This window comes from Pelobates fuscus, chromosome 11, assembly GCF_036172605.1.
Source record: "Pelobates fuscus isolate aPelFus1 chromosome 11, aPelFus1.pri, whole genome shotgun sequence".
NCBI classification, from domain to species: Eukaryota; Metazoa; Chordata; class Amphibia; order Anura; family Pelobatidae; genus Pelobates; species Pelobates fuscus.
Genome location: NC_086327.1, coordinates 76,769,614 through 76,784,742, shown reverse-complemented (window position 1 = coordinate 76,784,742; position 15,129 = coordinate 76,769,614). Strand labels below are relative to the sequence as shown.

The following is a 15,129-nucleotide window of genomic DNA, read 5'->3' as shown; positions in this document are numbered from 1 at the left end:
GGCTAGTCTTTCTCATGGCCCAACTTACCATTAAACATTCCAGCTCCCTGTTCCCCAGTGCTGCAGTAAAGTACATGAAGAATGTCACTAAGAAAGCCTTAAAGTAGTTACTCATTATTATATCTTTTGAAGTGGTCATGGTGCCTGGCGTCATCTGTATGTGCAGAGTTTCAATATGAGTATGGAGTTATGGTCTTTTGCTGTTGGAGGTGTAACTTCATCCCGGCAGCGTCATTTGGGCCTCATTAGGCTGCCAGGAACAAGAGTTTAGGGATGGCTAATGTCAATTCTGTCCACATTTTTATGCACAATATCAGCTGACGCTCTTAGCCAATGAATGGTTCTGAGTGTATTGACTTCAGAGTTATGCAGCTCTGCAAAAGCTGGAAGCTTATCACCAGTGCTGAAAGCCTTGGAGCCTGGCAGAAATCTGGGTAAGAGACTTGCCCCATTACCGGAGTACATGGCCAGGTTACTCCGGACACAATAACTTCAGCAGACTGTAGTGGTTATGATGCTTGGAGTTACCTTTAAGGTTTTTATTACACCATTGTATTGTAAACGCAGAAAATAAAGATTATAGTTTAAAAGTAAGAAATAAACACTTTTTTGTTGTTTATGTCAGTTATTTATATTTGATTCTGCTTATTTCTAGGACTACCCACTTTTCTGGGTACCAATCTCTTGTGTTTTTGGTATTCTCAATGCCAATTTTCACCTAGTTTCCTAGTTGTTCACCAAAAGATTTACAAAAAAATTAAAAAGTAATTTTTTTGAATAAGTAGGCAATTTGTAATATTCCACTGTGGATGTTTATATCAGGACTAGCTGACATTTCAGCTTTCTTTTTTCTATTCTGCAGCCAAATGCTTACCAAGAATCATGGGACTTTGTTTTGTTAATTAATGAGGTTTTAAAAAAAGAAACAAAATCCATCAAATTAAACTTTTCCAAAGATTTATCTTCAAGGCTGCTTGTCCTTCAGTGCCATGCTGTTATACTGGACTTAATTGAAACCCAATTAATTATAATAATACTTTATAACATGGGAAACAAACATAGCAGAAGGAAAACGTGCTACCTTACAATGTTAAATCAGAGCTTTTAATTCAAAGCTGGTTGCACATGGCTTCATAGAACAGCCTCTTGCTGCAGCAACAGCTAGACATCCGGTACGAACATTACCATATCTTCTCTTTTAAATGTCACAGATTCTCTCTAAACCCATCTCTTTTCTTTTCACAGATAACAAGGCTCTGTTTGTAATATCCATGTCAGAAAATGGTGCTACAATTTACGAGCTGGTTGCAAACACTGTTTCTGAAAAAAATGTGTAAGTTGTCTCCCCTTTAAGCCCTATTTCTCATGCTGACATACGGTACACAAGGTACTCTAACACCATTTTATTTTAGATTGGTTTTTTCTTCTTTAATCACTGCATCTTAAGCCCTTAAGGATTTTGATCTTTTCCCTAAAGTCCCTGTGCTAATATGGAATGTCCTGCATGTTTTTCATTGTTATGATGTATTACTACATCACTGGTTATTAAGCTGTTAAGGCAATACCATTCGGAAATGATTTATCCTATTAAGGTAAGACAGTGCCCTGAACCTTCAGGCATCAAAACAACATCATTACGATTAAGTTGTTATGGTGTCCAAAGTGTTCCTTTTAAGTTGCATACTTACACCCAGTGTATATTCCCTCAGCACTAATTCAAGTGAATCATTGATGGAGGTTTTTACAAATGGGATTAAAAGCAGACAGGAAATCCAATCTTTCAAGCAGAAATTCCAACTTTCAACATGAAACATTGGCTGATTTGTATGCTAAGCAATTTTGTTTGTGGAAGAACACTCTTGTGCTAGATAATTTAAGTTATTAACCAAGTATGGGCCGAAAATTCATGTCAAAATCGGACTCCCTCAGTCCGAACTGCACACATTTGTTACCTGCAGTACTGGCACTTTTGTGCCACACTTGAAGCAGCAAATTAGGCAAAGATTGTAGCCACACTCATGGTATCCCAGAAAATATCACCAGGCAGTTCCATGAAAAGGTATGGTTTGTTCATATTTAATTTCATAAAAGCAGAAAAACAGACCACAGCAAGTGCAGCTTCAAAAAGCTGCTAATGAAGTGTCGGTAGTTAATGCGAAACGCATCCAGTTTCCCTAAAGTTCTTTACTCCCAATCCCCTTCCCCTATTGTGGGAGTCTTTTATTATCTTTTCAATCTCTGTGAGGAATACAGTGTGGGCGTGTGTCTTCAAGCTATATTACACTATATTATCTAGTTACCACTTTTACATGCTCTCCTTGTTTTTGCTGGGGTTTTTTTGTTTTTGTTTTTTGAAACGTTTATCCTTTTTACCACATTTGTACATATGTGACAAATCAAAGTGGATTTATAATTTTCAGAATAGTAATACTGGAAAAGTCAGTTATGCTTTCAGTTAGGCTACTATGGACTTACATTTGAAAATAACTTTGAATTCCCACTTTAGTAAATAGCTCTGTATTTTGCAAAATGGCATATGGTAACATACTCTACCAAAAATCTAGAGTTACATTTCTTATAGTTTTCCTTTAATGGCAATTTTTGTGCACAACAATAACGTTTTAGAAAGTAAGATAATTTTGAAAATTGGCAACACTTGAATTTGCACCTTCACTAACTGACTTGAATTTCTCCTCAACCCAGATGGCAGGACCTGATAGCAAGGATGGCTGCTTCAAGGAAGGTGGAGGATAATAGGCCAGTAATTCCTTTACCGACCGTTTCCACAGCGATCACTAGTGTGTAAGTTGTGAAAGGAAAATGCAAAACTTCAAGATGAAATGTTATTAAATATAGCTACATGAATGTATCGCAGTGTGCTAGGCATGAGAGTGCTAAAATATTAATGACAGAGCAGTGGAAACATGAACTTTGTGCTGAACCCATGCATGTTATCAGACTTTGTGGCATATAGAAACAATTGGCGTTAATAGGTTAGTGCAGGCCAGTCGTAAGTGACATGTGTTTTTACCGAGACAAATGGTGGTAAATAAAAGAGTGGAATATTTGAAATGTGTAGACAGTTGAAGGATCGGTAAACAAAATGGAGCAAAGAGAAGCATTGGGAAGGGAGGATCAGTCTGTCTTTTAAGGTTCTTAAAGTATTCACTGCTGACACAGCCATCTTACTTTTTTACCATTAGTGAGGAATCAGAAAATGGGGACCAGCAGAAAGTGGACACTGTATGTACTCCAGACAATACCTCCTCCCTGCAGTGTTCAGGTATGTATTGCAAATGTAGCTTTTGACTACAATCTGAAAACTTGGAGATATACTGTATAGGATAGTAACATAATTATTTTAATGTTGCTGTTCTAGAAATAAAGCATTTTCATAACAAGGACACCTTGCACTAAATGAAACCCTGTTCTCAGTTATTTCTATATATTCTATTTCACATAGGCAAAGACCCAGACACTGAGGCAGTAGTTATGCCTAAATATTTTTCTACACCTGAGACACCTGAAAATGACGTTTCACAAACTACAGGGCATGACACATTTAATCTGCACAAAATGGAGTCACTTCCCAAGCCAAGTCCTGCCTCTTCTCACCATTCATCAGAGCACCATCGAGCCCTGGATGCACTCCACAACCGTGAGTAGAATTCCACTCAACAAAACATTCTTGTTGCACATAATGCTGAATATTTTCAATGGGGAAAAAGAGACACAATAACCAAAGCCTCTGAAAAATTTTACTTTTTGATTTAATTTGTTACTATCCTAAACTATGTTAAAATTATTTTTCCTCTTGTCATATGCTCATACTCATATGCAACAAATGGCATAGTAATCACAAGGGCAAGCAATCAGAACCAAAGAAAAAAAGGAGAGAAAATTAAATAATTGAATTAAAAGAGAAGGAGCCACAGACCCTGTGTATGTATAAACAACTTGCCAGTTTGCCCACACCTTATTAAACCTAGGCATTACTTTGATTAGTCTATATGACATTCGTTCCTACCATCTTGTATATGTTGAAGATTCCAACACCATCTCTTTATTAGTGGGCTCTGATTGTTTTCAAAGCAGTACAATATTATGTTTAGTTGCTATAAGTGTAATGTAAGCGAATATTAATTGGTACTGAATATAATCTAATTAGGTTTTACAATACTGCAGAGCCATTCATTTCTGCTTAATTCAGCTGTTACTTTTTTTTGCAGTTGGCTTACTGAAAAAGTTACTATTACAACAACTAATGCTCGTTCAAAAGGAAGAAACGGAAAACTTCCAGCGCTTCTGCAGTCGAAAGTCTCGTGAGCATGTAAGGAAAAGTGAGAGCCAGCTGAGAGCAGTTCACAATCGCCAGCATAGGGGAAGTGATGATCTGTACTCAAGTGCTGCGTCCCATTTGGAAAAAACATGTGCAGACAGACAATATGACTATAGTGCCACAGAGCTTGTTGGAGGAGCTATTGATAGTGGTTGTGAACCTGTTTTTGATGCTCAGGAGCCTCACTTTGAAGAGCACGCAGAGATTCAATGTAAAGCAAAAAATACAGAAGAAACACAATTCAGGATTTCAGGTTAGTTTTCAGTGTCCTAAACTGGGTTGAATGAAACTGGTTTCAATGGCCATCTCACAACCCGTTCTCGTCATGGGGAACATTTCATCTGCATAGATGATATAAAATGTGTAGCATTTGAAAACTATTCTTATACTTCTTTTTTTGTCAAAGATGTCAAACAGACAAATACATTTTTTTTTTTTTTTTTTTTTGCAGGAAAGTATCTGATTCTGGATGGCTATGAGAAAGTACAAGAGAGCTCTACAGATGAAGATTTCTCTGGCACAGACCTTTTAGCGCAACGCACCCCACCTGATGTATCAGCTTCTTCTTCTTCACATGTTGGTGAAAGACTGGCAGCGCCCATCAGTGAGCACCTTTTGCCTGAGCCTTCTTCTGACGTATTTAGCCACATGCTACATTATATAGCAAATATTGAGTCAGACCTTCAACAGCTGAAGGTGAGCACTGTAAAAACACAATGTACAAACTTTTTTTTTTTTATTGAAAAAAATATCAGTCTGGCACGGGCTTGTAGAGAGCTCCATGAATTATGGAAAATCAGTCCTGTCAATTATGTAATGTGCATATTAAAACCCAACGTTCCCTTCTCTGGAAGTGCCGTTTCCTCGTTTTCTTTCTCTAGTAAACTCTGGCATGACTAGAAAAGTGGAGGTAATGTCCGTCCATACAACTTCAATGTTTAGGGTGACATCACCCTATGATCTGTGCTTGGTCATGCAGTCTTTGGCATCTTCAGAGACACGCAGTACTTGCACAGTAAGTCATATTGTGCTACAAGGTTATGGGCAGATAGGCATAGAGTGTACATTACAAAGTAAGAATTGTTGAAGTTTTCATTGTTCATATATTTCACTAGTAACCATTCTACTTTAAAATAAAATAATAATGCAAGAATATATGTTGGCAAGAGAAATCTATCCATTAAAATAGGTAGCTGAGCAGATATTACACCTCCCTGTATGTATATATTTAGATATTTTTTTTATTTTTTTTGGTGGGTTGGTGGTTCTATATTCATGACAAGATATGAATGCAAATTTAGTTGCAGTATCATAAAGGCTCCTGTTTTACATTAAGAATAATAAAGGAATAAAACAATAGTAACAAAGGAGCACAGATTATTGCCAGTCCACCTACACATTGGTACAGTACCAGGAGCAGGTGGTCTAGAGCAGGACTTTAAAAGCATGTATTGTCCAAGGCATATTCACCAGGGGTGAATTTCTGTTCAGTGGGACTGAAGTACCATTTGCCAATGGCTAGTGGCAAGTGGAAATATTGAGCCCTGCTCTAGAGTAATTTGTGCGTTAGATATATTAAGTAGGAAAGGAGACACCGCCCTCACCACATCAGTCTTACAGAAACCTCCATTGTCTTGACCTACAGCAATTCTCCACCAACCTCCAAACTCTCCTTTCACCCATCTCAAATCTCACCTGCCTGAACACTGCAACCTCCCTCTACAACTCCACTATCTCCTCTCAAATAGACCCCATGGCACCTCCTACACTTAAACGCACTAAGCGCCCCAAATTATAACCCTGGCACACCAAGCTGACCCGATACCTCCAAAAATGTTCCAGAACTGCAACTACTGAACGCTACTGACTTCCTCACTCTGCGTCTGACTTCCTCCACTATAAATGTATGCTGCTCTCCTACAGTCTGGCTCTTTCCTCTTCAAAAGAAAACTATTTCAATACACTCATAACCACACTCTCCCGCGAGCCCAAACGACTGTTTCATGCCCCATCCAACTTCCGCCCTATCTCGCTACTGCCGTTTGCCGTTTGAGAGTTGTGCATGCGAGATTGACAGACCTAGAATACAACTCTGCTTGACCCACTTCAATCTGGATTCCGCGCTCGTCACTCTGTTGAAACTGCTGTGACCAAAGAATACAATGATCTTATCACTGTTAAATCCCATGGCCACTACTCTATCCTAATTCTCTTCGACCTTTCTGCTGCTTTTTACACGGTTGATCATCAACAGCTTCGTCTACGAGATACCGCTCTCTCCTGGTGCTCTTCCTAGCTCTCCCAGCGCTTATTCAGTGTTTCTTACTTGGGCTCTGCCTCTTCTCCCCAATCACTCTCTGTTTGTGTTCCCCAAGGGTCTGTCCTTGGTCCCCTACTGTTCTCAATCTACACTGATTCCCTTGGTAAACTCATCAGCTCATTTGGCTTCCAGTATCATTTCTATGTGGATGACATGCAAACTTATCTGTCCTCCCCGGATTTCTCACCACCCCTCTTGACTTGTGTCTCTGACTGCCTCTCTGTTATTTCCAACTGGATGGCTGCTCATTTCCTTAAACTGAACCTGTCCAAAACAGAACTTCTGGTCTTTCCTTCCTCAAGTGTTGCTACTCCCTTGTCTGTGTCCCTCCAAGTCAATGGTACTACCATCCACTCTACCGCTAAGGCTCTCTGCCTAGGTGTTCTCTTTGACTCCGACCTCTCCTTCACCCCTCATGTCTAATCAATCGCCAAATCCTGCCGCTTCCATCTAAAAAATATTGTGCACATCCGACCCTATTTAACGCCTGATACGCAGAGGTGCTTGTCCATGCCGCTGTCCTCTATCGCCTTGACTACTGTAATCCACTTCTCAGTGATTTTACGTGTTTCAAACTTGCCCCGTTACAGTCTATAATGAATGCGGCGACGAGGCTCATCTTCCTGACCTCCCACACCCTCCCCCCTTTGTCAGTCTCTACATTGGCTTCCCGTAAGATATAGGACTCAATTTAAGATCCTGATACTTGCCTATAAATCCCTGCACAATGCTGCTCCGACCTACTTATCCTCACTATTACAAAAATATGTCACATCTAGGACCCTACGCTCTGCTGGAGACCTACGTCTAACCTCTGTTCGTACTCCTACCTCTGACGCTCACCTTAAAGACTTCTCTAGGGCAACACCGTTCCTATGCAACGTCCTTCCCCTCTCTGTTAGACTTTCACCCAATCTCCACTCCTTCAAAAAAGCTTTCAAAACTTATTTCTTTAGAAAAGCATATTAATTAAACTGTGAACAGTTTTCCCTCCCTGCACCCTGATTCCTCTCCTGAAACTTTCATCAAAACAAAACTATAAGTCCTCAATGAACACTATCCTGGCAACCTACTTTTCTACTCTACCCTTACCTTTTGTGCCACTATACCCGACTCCCTCTAGCATCTAAGCTCATTGAGCAGGGCTCTCAATCCCTCTATTCCTGTGTGTCCAACTCGTCTGGTTACAAATTCTTGTTAGTTCACCCATTGTACAGCGCAACGGAACTTGTTGGCGCTTTATAAATAATAATAATAATAATAATGAAACCTGTTGGGTAAAGAATAAAGTGTTGGTAATGTGTGTAGGAGGCAGTAAAGTGCTTGCTCCCCAATTGTTCAGATGACACTTTTAGTGCTTCCCCTGGTATTACATGAAGCAATCCATAGCTCCACTTTAGCCATTGTATCATTTGAGGCCAGGCTCCAGGTTGCTGGAGACTGAGCATGTCTGTGAGTAAAGCATTGAGTAGTGATGCAGGACCTGGCACCCATGTGCTCCAGACACAATAACCTTCCTAATCATCTGAAGTGGTAATGGTTCCTACAATACCCCTTTTAAAGTTTATGCAACATACAGTTCCAGTCTCCATAAGGCACAACCATAATGTAATGAGTTAAGGTTAACGGCAATCTCAAATTTGTTGAGTTTTCAGAAGGCAGTGCCTCTGAATTGCCTAGAAAGAAATAGAAGTAGCCATATTTTAACAGCATGTTTGCTGACTTCATCAAGACATACATGTTAGCCTGCACTTACAAATCCAAATAAGAGAAATACCTCTCAATGCTTTGTATGTAATCACTGGTTTGGGTGAAACTAGAGCCAAAACACCCTTAAGTTGTAGGTACTTTTTCTTTTTTGTAACAGTATTATTCATACGCTCAAATGCCTGGAGGTGGACCTTTTAGTCCGTTTTCAATCTCAATACTGATCTTTTGTCTTGTAGGTACTTGAAAGTCATTACCACGCACTACAAAACAGACTGGCAACCGCAGGCCGTTCTGACCCAGGCGATCCTGGTAAGATATACCATTTTGATCTGAACTGTGATCTTGTCAAGAACAACTCATTTTAATCCTCTATTTTAAGGGCAGTTTTTCAGTGGGCATCAAACAAACTAAAAGGAAAAAACATGTAATTCTATATGCATCATAATAGTTGTTTAAATGCCTCCTTTTTTTTTTTTTTTTTAAACAAACTGTCTTTAGAACTGCTTTTCTCTCTGTACTTCATATTGCCCTTTTTGCAATGTGTGTGTCTATATAATATTTATATTGCCTAACTCCTCCAAGATACTATTGCTGTAAGCAGAACTAATTTTACTTGCATCCCATGGCATCAGTGTCTTGTGTAATAGTCTAGAGAAATAAGTCTGCTTTACTTTATGTGACATTGTGTTTAAAATGTTGCTTAGTAAGGATTAAAGAGATGTCTATTATCTTCCAGTTTATACACCACTCTGCTTTGATATTGTATGTCAAAAGCTGTATTGTTTGAAGGCATACTAGAAAAAAAAAAAAAAAAACAATTTCAGTAATTGAGCCATACTTCTTTAGTGGTATAATTTGCCTCCTACAAATCAGATGCTTCTAGATTGATGAGCTGTTTTATGGGCTAATTTGCTCTCATTTAAGGTTTGACTTACTTATCAGCAGAAATAAGTTGTGAACAGGAAAACATTGTGACCAGCTGTTTAGGATTTCATGGAAGGTGAGCTGGAAAAATGAGATTTTTCACGGAGTTCAGGAAGCCAAGTTGTACTTCACAGGTAGTGAGGAGACTGGTAGAGCAGTGTATGTACCATACATGATTCCACTTATGCTATTCTGCTTCAGGTCATAAAGTCCTAGAAGATGTGGGTGCAACAAAATACATTACTGTCATTGTTAGACAGGGTCGATACAAATCAATGATTTAAAAATATATATATATATATATATATATATAATAAATTTTACTTTTTTTTTTTTTTAATATGAAATGCTTTTTGAGGAAAAAATCTAGATAGTTTTCTATTTGAGATACATTTTATGGTCCAAAGGTTATCATCATTGTGAAATTGGGGTTTGTTTTTAGTTATGTACATTAAAACTGTATATTCATGTAGTGTTACGTCCAATTTTTTTGGTACATTAAGTCTAATAATCCATTGGTCAATGTCATGCTTTCACAAAGATTTCTGTAAGATTATTTTGGACAGTTTTTCTATCATACATCTATTATCACAGACACTTGGACTTGGCATTCTCAAAACTGTGCATTTGTGTCAGCAGAGATAGCATATCTCTTCTTCACAACAAATGTTATAAAATACTTTTTGCTCAGTTTAGAAAAATACCTTGTGATAATAAATCACATTAAACACAAATAATAAAAGTAATTGCAGTATTCTAAAAATGAAACCTTTTCATTTGGTTGTAAATATTAAGAGTTTAACAACCAGCAAAATTAGTCTTTACGTAGAAAAAAACAAGATTTAAATTCAGTCTTATTGACTAATAATTTAAATTGTCATTTAAATCAAATTCAGTCTGTTGGCAAACCAAATGTCATGGTTTTGTTCTTGAGGGAATCCAATCTTGCATGCTGTGTCACTAAGCCCTGAAATTGTATGCCATTTTTTTTTTTTTTTTTTCAAAGTCTACTTAGGCCTACAATTTGTAATTCCCCAGTTGCATAACAGCAGGCCTTGGTTTAATGTATAATCCTGTTATCCTTAAAATTGTAGGCTTTTTGGCATGTTTGATGTGGAAAAGTTCTTTTAAGCATAATGAAAGCATTATGTAAAACAATATGGTAACTAGTAGTAATTAGCTCAGTTAAAATGAGAACTGTACATCTGTAACATCTGCATTATTAAAAATCACCACCTTTAACTTGTATTAACATTTTTTCATTACAAAATAATTTTTTAATACTAATTTTTATTATATTACATAACCCAGTTCAGACAAGACTTTTCTATGCTGTTACAGAGGACAGACCTTATAAAAAAATGATTGATGGGAGCTAAGATGGAGGCATCCTGTTGCAGGAAAAATAAGTGAAGATTTTTACATTTAATTTTATTTTTCACACCTCACTAATACATATTTGTTAAAAGGACAGAAAAGCAAACACCTTGTATAAAAAAATCTGTAAAGTGACAATATCCCTTAAAAGAAGAATGTGTGTAAATCTAGTGTGCTTTCTTAAAGGGACACTATAGGCAACAAAAGCACTAGCTTAAAGAAGCAGTATAGTGTCAGGAATATAAACATTTATTCCTGACACTATAGGTCTAATAGCAACATTTAGGTGGCCAGCCCCCTTTTTCCTCGTTAAAAAGGTATTTCACTTATTGTTTTTCCAGCGCTGCAAGTCTCCACCGCAAGCTTCGGCTCCTTGACTGAAATCATGCTCTATACATCAAAACTGCTTCATTAAGCTAGAGTTGTCTTGGTGCTTGTAGTGTCCCTTTAATAAAGAGACATAGGATGAATTCTATTTACGCAGATGTTTTTCAATGTTTGCAAAGGAAATTATTGTGCATATTAAAATTATTGGATTCATGGATACTAATAGGACAGGAAAAAACAAGCACCTAAGCACTATTGCCTCAGTTTGGGTCTAGTGAATATAAAATACTTAGAGAAATTCAAAAATACCTATGAATTAATGGGACATGGTTGTTTTCACTTTAAATTTTACTGGCAGATGCCATAAGTGCAGTGGATTTTCTACTCAATGACCATGATGTTTGTTCCGGTTGTACTATTAAAAGCGGCCAATTCGAATATTGCTTTGATTTAAAATGAGCTGCTTAGTGTGTTAGTCTGTGTATTTTCTTACATGGCATTTTGCAGGAAGATATGCAGACATTTAAATATTTTATGTTCTCAATCTGCTATTTCAAGTAGAAGTTACTGATATTAAAGTATTACTGACTCATTAAAGATAGTTTATGGCCCATTTTAGTTCCACCCCGCTTGTACATGTGTGTTTTCTTACATGGAATTTTGCAGCACTGGTACTTACTACTTAAAGCTGTATTTTCCTCCACTCCACAGGACTGGCAGACATGAGGGTGAAGTTTTAGATAGACTCAGGCTAAAAGTTCAGTAACCCCCTACAAATTCCCTGGTATTTGTCTGTCCTTCTATTTGTTTGACAGAAAGTTGACAGGATTTGTTTTATTTTGTGCAGTGATGTGGGTGGCCTTTGTTCTGAGGGCAATGGCCACCAATTTTCTAGTTGTGACTGTTGTTCTCTGTGTGAAGCTGCCTTCATTTTATTGAAAAAATGAAAGTCGAACCTAGTGTGTGGTCTACCCAGGCAACAGCATGTAAAATAATAGTAAAATTAGTTCTGCAAATTAATTAGATCTTTCCCTGCGTCAAATGGATCTCCTTTGTACTGGAGAAAAGTAAGCTGCTATAGTAATCAATTTATTGTGGGTGGTTTCCTAAGCAATGTCTACAGATAAACTATTTTGGCCTAAAATTTTAAATTTACTTAATTTGAATTTACTTACCGTTCACACTTTAGTGACTAATCCTGGCTGAATCCTTGTAAAAGTCTCATAGAATACCTTAATATAAAAGGTCAAACGTAGCAGAGGTTCTTAAAAAAGTGATGCCTGTTTGGTGTACGATAACCCATGGGAAAATAGATATATTTACTTGAGGTTGACTGTCTCAAGTGCTGTCATTTCCCTCCGGAGTACTTTCTTGCATCTTTCTTGAGCCTTCACCATTGTTTTTCTCGCATGCATGTTTGAGAGTGCAACACAGATGTATAGAAAATCCCACAAAATCGCCCAGTCCATTATGTGTTGGTAACAAGACCCCATGCCACTTGAGGATGGAAGGTATTTTAGGCAAAGACAAAACAGAAAATATTTGACATCCTTTTATTTAAGTGGCAATATGCACTGCCACTGTATACGTGCGGGGGGGAAAAAAACTTTTATTAACATGCAAATTCTCATTTCCTCATTATCAATGACAGTACTAACTTTTTTTTCCAATAATTTATTAACTTATCTTGGTGTCTTAAGTTTTGTTTTCATCATAACGGCCAGTTTGTCTGTTTACTGAATTTGTATGCAAGCCAATTTAGTGTCCTAAATTTATGTGAACTCACACTCAACTTTCCCTTTCCTGGCTACCCAAAAAAACCAAAAGGTCAATTTTCAAATACGGCCACTGATACATTTGAAGAAAAAAGTATCTAGAATCTTGTTGTTTTTGATCCCTGAATACCTTGTTTAAACATTCTTTTTATTCCCACAGATCTTGCAAAGCTACTCACCGATAAGGGTTAAGCGGGACATCGATGTTCTGATTTGTGGAATCTCAACTTAATGGAGGAATCTGATTGAAATATCCCATTCTAACTTGGGGATGCGTATATATAGTCTGAGCTCACTTTGCAGCAAACGCGCAATACAGCCTCCCACCTAGCTCATGATCCACATTAGCACACCAAATGTACAGAAATGTGTGTATAGGATATAAAAATGATTTAGCCATTTAAAAGAGAGCAAAAAGAATGAGAGATGTATTTATTTGTCTTTGACGTGAGGCATGTTTTATTTTCTTAATGGTTTTATTGTTACAAACACTGTTTAATCTCTTCATAGTTTAGATGGGGTGTGCAAATATTTTTCTCCTTCTCTTCCACTTACAAAACTGAAATAAGTGCATATTGCTCATGTTGAAACTTGTCATTGGATACCTATACCCTCCCGCAATTGTGTGGAAAGGTTAAAGTGTAACTAAGCATATTAATTGTATTCAAAGTCAGGCAGACATTGTAGTCATCCTTATCTATTACATGAGCACGATATATGCATAACACTACACAGCTAACGAGGCATCAAATTCTTGAAGCAGGCACCAGAATTTATTTTATGTTAAGGGCCAGTAATAAAGTTGCCTGAATGCTTATCTTTTTGCACTGACATTGCCAAGCTTGTACAAATGCATTTTACATTTGACTTCCTCTATCTCTTCCAATCCTCAAAATGGCCACCAGCATTTCCACATTTGCTAACTAACGTTTCCTATAACACTGCCAGCTACAACCTGACAGACTGCTGAAGTTATGACCGCTTCTCTAAAACTATTCACAAATGTTGCACAGCAAGTGGCTTTGGGACCAGAACATGCCAATTTGCTCCATTATTTTCATATAAGAGAACAAATCACGTGCCAGCCAGTGTTTTTAGCTGGTCTACATATCTTCTTACCACTTGAGGACCTTGCTGTTCAACTTTGCTCTCTATAGAAGTCTGTTCTTCAGTATTGTCGTAGAAAAACACTTTTGCAGACTAAAAGATAATGCAAACCTACAATCGCTACATTCTCTTTGTGTCATGCGTAGTAATTCAAGTTCTACTTTTGTAATGAAAGTAACTTTTTTTAAAAACCATGCAACGAGGTATCAATCTGTCCACCAGCTTACAATGTGTATCGTGTTAACAGCCAAAAACATGCATATCCAGTTATTGTTATGCTTACATTGCCAATGTTCACACACTACTATGACTAACTTTCCAGGTTGCAGCTGTTGGTTCTGTGGACCTTGAAATGCTGGTGTTGGTTGATTAGACTAATGGAAAAGAATAAGTACCTACCCTTTGCACTGTATGGACTGGTTATTCACAGCTCACCTAGCTGTGTGTTTTCCTGTATAGGGAATTTTCAGCATCCTTTCTGACTTTTTTAATATTTAAAAAAAAGAATTCATCCTCCATTTTATTGACTGTATACATGATTAATGTATTGTTAACAAAAGCTAAATCCAAGATTTGAGAGTATTCTTTAAAAGAATTGTCATAACATTCATATCCTGTATTTTTATCGTCACGGATGGTTGTCTAAAATATATATATTTGTCCAGCTTTATGTACGTGGAATAGCTCTCTCTATGCATAATAGCTTATAAGGGTGTATGTATCTGTAATGAAATATCTCTCATTTAATGATATTTTTGGAAGGGGCAGTGGGAAGTAATATTCTGATATTAAATAAGCTTAAAGAAACATTAGTTCTTTTATTTTCCTACCTGCTGCTGTTTTAGCTTTTGCTATAAAATCCCCAGAAAAAATAAACAAGACAATCTAATGAAAATTGTAAAATCTACAGAAATATGGCTTTTTTTTTTCTTTCTTTTATTGTGAAATCAATGCCTGTCATCTATATAATTGAGTAAATACTGAAGACTCCTACATCCAAGTTAACATGAAAAAAAGTTAAAGGGAACTGTAACGTCAGTGGAAAATCACTTATAATTGTGCTAACCTTTTTTTTATGAGATGCTCTGTGTTTTTTTAATTTGTGTTTAAAGATTTAGCAAGTGACATCACAATCCAATTCAGTTCAGGCACAGCCATTCCAAATGAGGAGGAGAAACATAAATATTGTTTCATTTCTCCTTTTCTCAATATGTTTAATCTATGCCAACTGCCACTTTGAGCATCACAAT

The 15,129-nt window shown here is 37.2% G+C and overlaps 1 protein-coding gene across 1 annotated transcript in view; it reads left to right on the top strand.

Moving 5' to 3' along the window:
• ARHGEF12 (Rho guanine nucleotide exchange factor 12) overlaps window positions 1-14,070 on the top strand; it is a 94,989-nt gene extending 80,919 nt beyond the window's left edge. Inside the window, exons 30-37 of the mRNA XM_063436523.1 lie at window positions 1,246-1,333; window positions 2,704-2,802; window positions 3,204-3,283; window positions 3,464-3,658; window positions 4,230-4,592; window positions 4,791-5,035; window positions 8,606-8,678; window positions 12,933-14,070. Of these exons, the coding sequence (XP_063292593.1) occupies window positions 1,246-1,333; window positions 2,704-2,802; window positions 3,204-3,283; window positions 3,464-3,658; window positions 4,230-4,592; window positions 4,791-5,035; window positions 8,606-8,678; window positions 12,933-12,964 (1,175 nt within the window). The 3' untranslated portion in view covers window positions 12,965-14,070. The remainder of the gene's footprint in view (window positions 1-1,245; window positions 1,334-2,703; window positions 2,803-3,203; window positions 3,284-3,463; window positions 3,659-4,229; window positions 4,593-4,790; window positions 5,036-8,605; window positions 8,679-12,932) is intronic.
• Window positions 14,071-15,129: the final 1,059 nt, after the last annotated feature.